At 37.8% G+C, this 5,347-nt stretch overlaps 1 protein-coding gene across 1 annotated transcript; it reads right to left on the reverse strand.

Annotated features, from left to right (window-relative positions):
- Positions 1-5,138, reverse strand: LOC134755043 (uncharacterized). The gene is made up of 5 exons (XM_063691524.1): positions 4,848-5,138; positions 2,028-2,152; positions 1,105-1,295; positions 99-543; positions 1-49 (listed from the first exon to the last, which is right to left on the reverse strand). The coding sequence occupies exons 1-4, from the start codon at positions 4,879-4,881 to the stop codon at positions 102-104; spliced, it is 792 nt and encodes a 263-aa protein (XP_063547594.1). The 5' UTR covers positions 4,882-5,138; the 3' UTR covers positions 1-49; positions 99-101.
- Between the last annotated feature and the right edge of the window lie 209 nt (positions 5,139-5,347).

Genomic DNA, 5,347 nt, shown 5'->3' on the forward strand with positions numbered 1-5,347 from the left:
TTAAATTCCTTGAATAAACCCAAATTTTTGGCTTAAAACTTCTTCCATCCTCTCTCAATAGACTTCTTCCAACCTCAATCTATTCTATTTCTTTTAACCTCTTACTTGCCATCCTTCCCATCATCTTTTTCCTTAAACTTATCCTCTTTCCCATTCTGAGGCGCAATCATCAGCAAATTATTTCCATTCTTATCCGGCGTCAAATTCCTGAATGGAACATTCTGCCGCCATCTTGGCGGATAATAATAATGGTTCCTCAACACACGGAGATGATCTTTCCCAAAAATGTACTCTGTCTTCGTGCAGGTAAAGGTGCGTTGGGTTCTGCGTTCCTCGTTCTCTTCATTCCCGTATTTGGAAGCTTCCTCGATGAAGACCTTGGGTCTGGGGCCGTCGTCTTCGAAGTAGGGTCGCTTGAGGCGGAGCCGGCGGGCTTGCGGGCTGAGGGGGGACTCGCATTTGATGGCGAGAGCGGTGTTCTCCTTGTTGGTGAGGCCGTGGTTCTTCTGCCATTCTAGGACTTCGCAGAGGAGACCGATGTACCTGATTAACAAAGATGTTTGTTACTTCAGAGAACATGAGATGTGTGGTCTCCATTTTTTTGTTCTTTTCTGAAGTAGGATGAGGAATTTTAGGAATGTTGGGCGTCATGACCGAGTGGTGTCATTTTGACGTACGGGCGCGGCGCACACTCTCCCACTTCCTCGACCTCCGAATGCACGGAATTGTCGCGCGGACAGTACTTTATTGTCACGGACAAAGTGTTTATCTCATTTTCGTGATGTTCTAACCCTTTTTAGATTTTGTTAATTTAAGGAGTCATATCAAAACAAACATGAAATATTTTAGATTAAGTAGAGCTTCATATAAGAAAAATGTGGGAACACAAGGTGACGAGCCCCAGGGCTCCGTACTCTAAAGAAGACCTTAAGGCCAAGCGTAGAATCTCATTATTAGAGATCACTTATCGGGCGGAAGAGTGGCTACAAGCCGTCGGAGCTCAACGAAGGTCCCGTTGTAGTTTTGCTGACGCCAACGTTCGCAGAAGATGGTAAACAGCTTCTAAGATTGCCAAAGTTAGTGTAGAAAGACTGCAGCTGTTACCTGATAGCCATACGTAGAATCTCATTCTTAGAAAGCTTCTTATCGGGCGGATGAGTGGGGACAAGGCGGCGGAGCTCAGCAAAGGCTCCGCTAACGTTCTGCTGACGCCAGCGCTCGCGGCAGTTGGTGAAGAGTTTACGAGGAGGTCGGAGTAGACAGGAGTTGAGGGGCGGCAGGTCTTCGTGCAGACTCTGGGAGAGAAGTACAAGTTAGTTGAGATGAGAAACTTTATTCAAACATTGCTTTAAACCTGGTTGGATTAAAACTGAGACTCTTTTTAGGGTTCCGTAGTCAACTAGAAACCCTTATAGTTTCGCCAGATCCGTCTGTCTGTCTGTCTGTCCGAGGCTTTGCTCCATGATCGTTAGTACTAGAAATCTGCAATTTGGCATGGATATATAAATCAATAAATCCAACAAACTCGTACAATAAAATCTACAACAATTTTTTTTTTTGGTGAGAGGTACACGTAAAGTTTGGGTGTATTATTTATTGATAGTGAATATTTTCGCAAATAAAAAAAATCTGTCCCCCCCCTCTCACTTTTAAACCATGGGTCCAAACAATATGAAAAACATTTTTTTATATAAAGTGAATATTTTCAAAAATAATCGCTCCGAAAAAAAATGTGTCCCCCCCCCCCTCCAAGGTTTAAAGCATGGGTCCAAAAAATATAAATACAATGGTATAAGCTCTATAAGCTTAAAAAAGACATTAAATAAACACTATAGCGAACATGATCAGTTTAGCCGTTTTTGAGTCTCCCCTTCATAGCAAAAAGATAGATAGTAAAAAGTGCACTGATTATCTGAACGGATAAGTTTTGCCTATCATCACTATCCGGCAGACATCATCAAGTACTTGCTATGTGGCTCCTCATAGAAACCACCACTGACAGATATGATAAGGATTTTATTCTTTACCTGAACAGAAAGGTTCTGTCGGTCATCGTCACTATCTGGCAGACATAAGTCATCGCTTAGCATTTCGCTATCTGGTTCCTCGTCAGAGCACGATTCCTGGTCCGACGCCATTGCGTTCGGGTTCACTGTGTACAAAAAAGGGTCAATTTTTTTTTGAGAGTAGTAGAGTAAATCACCTTGACGGTCCGGATCCGGGCCAAGGCGTTCGACACTAAAGTTTTCGGTAGAAAGCATCACGTGATCATCGGTCACCTGTCGTAGAAAACAAAGTGTAGGTAGCCTCGGGTGGACCCGGATCGTTCTAAAATGAGCCATCTTTTAATAATGCATTTTACTGCTGTTTTTATTATAGAATAAAGTAAAAAGCTTTGAAAAAAATATTAATTTACATTTAAATGATGTATGTAAAACTAACAGAAATAAATTAGACTATAAACTAAACAAAATTAAACTAAAACTATCAAAAAAGCCTACAAATAAAAAAATTGGCCCTAAATCTGTGCCGTCTGGTAGGGTGCAGAGAAGGCTGGCAGCGTTGCCGCGCTGAACGGCAACGCCAATATTTTACTTTGTAAAATAAATATAATTTGATCCGTAATATAAAAAATTTAAACATTCTTGTAAACAGGCATGATCAAACCTACTTCGTAAAAGTAGAGAATTAAAGCCTTAATGAAATGTACTCAAATTGTTTAAAATTATATTGCCCACAAGAAAGACCTTTTTACTTGTAAACAAATATAAATATATTATGTTTTAACCGAATATAGATAGACCCAGTAATTACAGACCCAAATCCTTTTAAAATCTAACCAATTTCAAAGTTAGGAATGGTAACTTTTACCTAAGTACTAGTTCTTATATCTACGACCTAGGGTCCGGAATGTCCGGATCCGGGACGAGTCTTTAGACACTTCGTTTTCTCTGACGGATGATCGGTGATCAAGGGATGCTTTATGTAGAAAAACCGGCCAAGTGCGAGTCGGACTCGCGCACTGAGGGTTCCGTACTTTTTGGTATTTGTTGTTATAGCGGCAACAGAAATACATCATCTGTGAAAATTTCAACTGTCTAGCTATAACAGTTTATGAGATACAGCCTGGTGACAGACAGACAGACGGACAGACGGACAGCGGGGTCTTAGTAATAGGTTCCCGTTTTTACCCTTTGGGTACGGAACCCTAAAAATGAAGTCGGCCAGGGCCCGGAGCATCCTAGCGTAAGTCATCCTAAACTGGTTTAAATTTGTGAATTTAAATTTGTTTCAATTCAAAATACTTAATGAATACTTTTCTCATAAATAAAAATATATTTTGTAAATGAAGGGTAAGTACACGGAAATAACATGTCTAATCACGTTTTTCGAAAAATGAGATTTTCATCTCAAAATGTAGAGAGCTTTTAATGAACTTATTACTTATAATAATATGAAACACATACTTATTACTTACTACTTATTACTTATACATAATGAAACATAAATTATTGTATAAGACCTATATTTAACCTGTTTACAATTTTTTTTTTCATGTTTTATTACCACCGTATAATATATTTAACACAATTTTTATTACCTTAAAAAATTCCTAGTCACAAAGTCACAGAATTGTCATACATTTTGACATTGTTCCAAACTTTAAAAACGCGATTACTCAAAATGTTACTAAAATGACTAGACATTCCTTCCGTGTACCCTTCAAATACTAAATTTTCTTCTTCGTATATAATTATAGTTTGTAAGTAAAAAACATAACAACTAAATAAAGGTACTTATCTACAGGAAGCGACTATCAGCGGATGCGCTATAATTAAATACTGAAGAATAAAATTATTTGCGTCCATCTTTGTATTGGTTCTACCTAAACTTGCTTTTAATTGACCTTGTAAGTCATCATTATGAAGAAATCAATTAATTTAATTAAAGCGGAAAAATTATTATTGCATTAATATACATTACCCTTCCTTATTTCCTCCTTATTTGTGTTTGTGTACGTCTTAATTTAATAGACCATATATTCATATATATTTCATCATATATTAATATGTAATTCGTTTTAAATATAACCTTATATGGAAATATTTTCTGAATTAAATAATTTCATTCATTCATTCATTACATATTTAGTCTTTACTTTCCGTTTAAATTCAATTTTTTCTTTCTTTTATTAATTATAATATTCCTTCATTTTTATTAATATGGATCTGTATCGTAAGAATGTTGATACAAGTTACTATATAATTATAGGTAGGTAGGTAATTTTGGTATGTTTTTCCTAGCAAATTATGCTTGCTCTATCGCAAGCGAGGCTTGAACTTTTTTCTTTAATTTAATGAATAAAAACTGCACTAATTAAACATTTATCCTTCCCATTTACCTTTAACGTAATCAGATAATTCATAGCTTTATTATATAAATTGATGTAAATAAAAAAAAATATGATCAACTGGAGCGCAGCATATTAGGTGTAAAATTAAGGGATCGAGTCCGAAACACCACGCTGCGCTCTAAGACTCAAATAATAGACGTAGCTCGGAAAGCGGCCAAGTTGAAATGGGACTGGGCTGGTCATGTCTGACGAATGCCGGACGACTTGTGGGCCAAGTTAACCACGGAGTGGGAGCCCCACGAGTCTAACCGGGGATCCGGCAGACCTCGACGGCGATGGCGGGATATCTTGGACTCCTTCTTGACAGGCTGGCCAGATATAGCATTAAACAGAGACGAGTGGAAAAAGAGGGGGGAGGCCTTTGCCCAGCAGTGGGACACAGTGGGCTCTGAATAATAATAATAATGATCAACTTTATTTTAAAGCCACTTACCCGTTAATACACCACTCTTCGTCACGGTTGGCATAAAAACTGATAATAATTAAATACAACCAACACTTCACTCACACCTCAACACAACTCAAAACATGAGTGCTTACAGCTACAGTTAATTCTAGACTGACAAAAAATGCCATTTCAAGGGGTTGCAGAAACACGCTGTGATTGGTGGAGGGCGGGGCGGCTGGCGGCCAATCGGAGAGCTTGAAGGGCGTTAAGGGGGAAATCCTTGTTTAATATGTTTGCATTATGAAAAGGTGGATTGTCACCTCTAGCGATTTTAAAAGAAAAAACCATAAACTTTTATAGAATAATCGCCCTAAAATAATGTCCTAATTCCGTCCCAAAAGCTTCACATAAATTAAGAGTTACGTTTGGTAACATAAAAATAAAATAAGAAGCATTCTAATAACAAAACTTCCGTGAGACACAGGCTGACAGGCATATTAATAAGTGAGTGACCCGTTATTAATATATTTAAAGAAGCATTCCTT

Source organism: Cydia strobilella, chromosome 2 (assembly GCF_947568885.1).
Source record: "Cydia strobilella chromosome 2, ilCydStro3.1, whole genome shotgun sequence".
NCBI lineage: Eukaryota > Metazoa > Arthropoda > Insecta > Lepidoptera > Tortricidae > Cydia > Cydia strobilella.

Bases quoted from the DNA above. Each gene is read 5' to 3' on its own strand.
- LOC134755043 (XM_063691524.1), bottom strand. From the start codon at position 4,881: ATGCCAACCGTGACGAAGAGTGGTGTATTAACGG. The intron at 2,153-4,847 runs GTAAGTGGCTTT...TTTTGTACACAG, and splicing joins GAAGAGTGGTGTATTAACGG to TGAACCCGAACGCAATGGCG. The intron at 544-1,104 runs GTAACAGCTGCA...TTTGTTAATCAG, and splicing joins ATTCTACGTATGGCTATCAG to GTACATCGGTCTCCTCTGCG.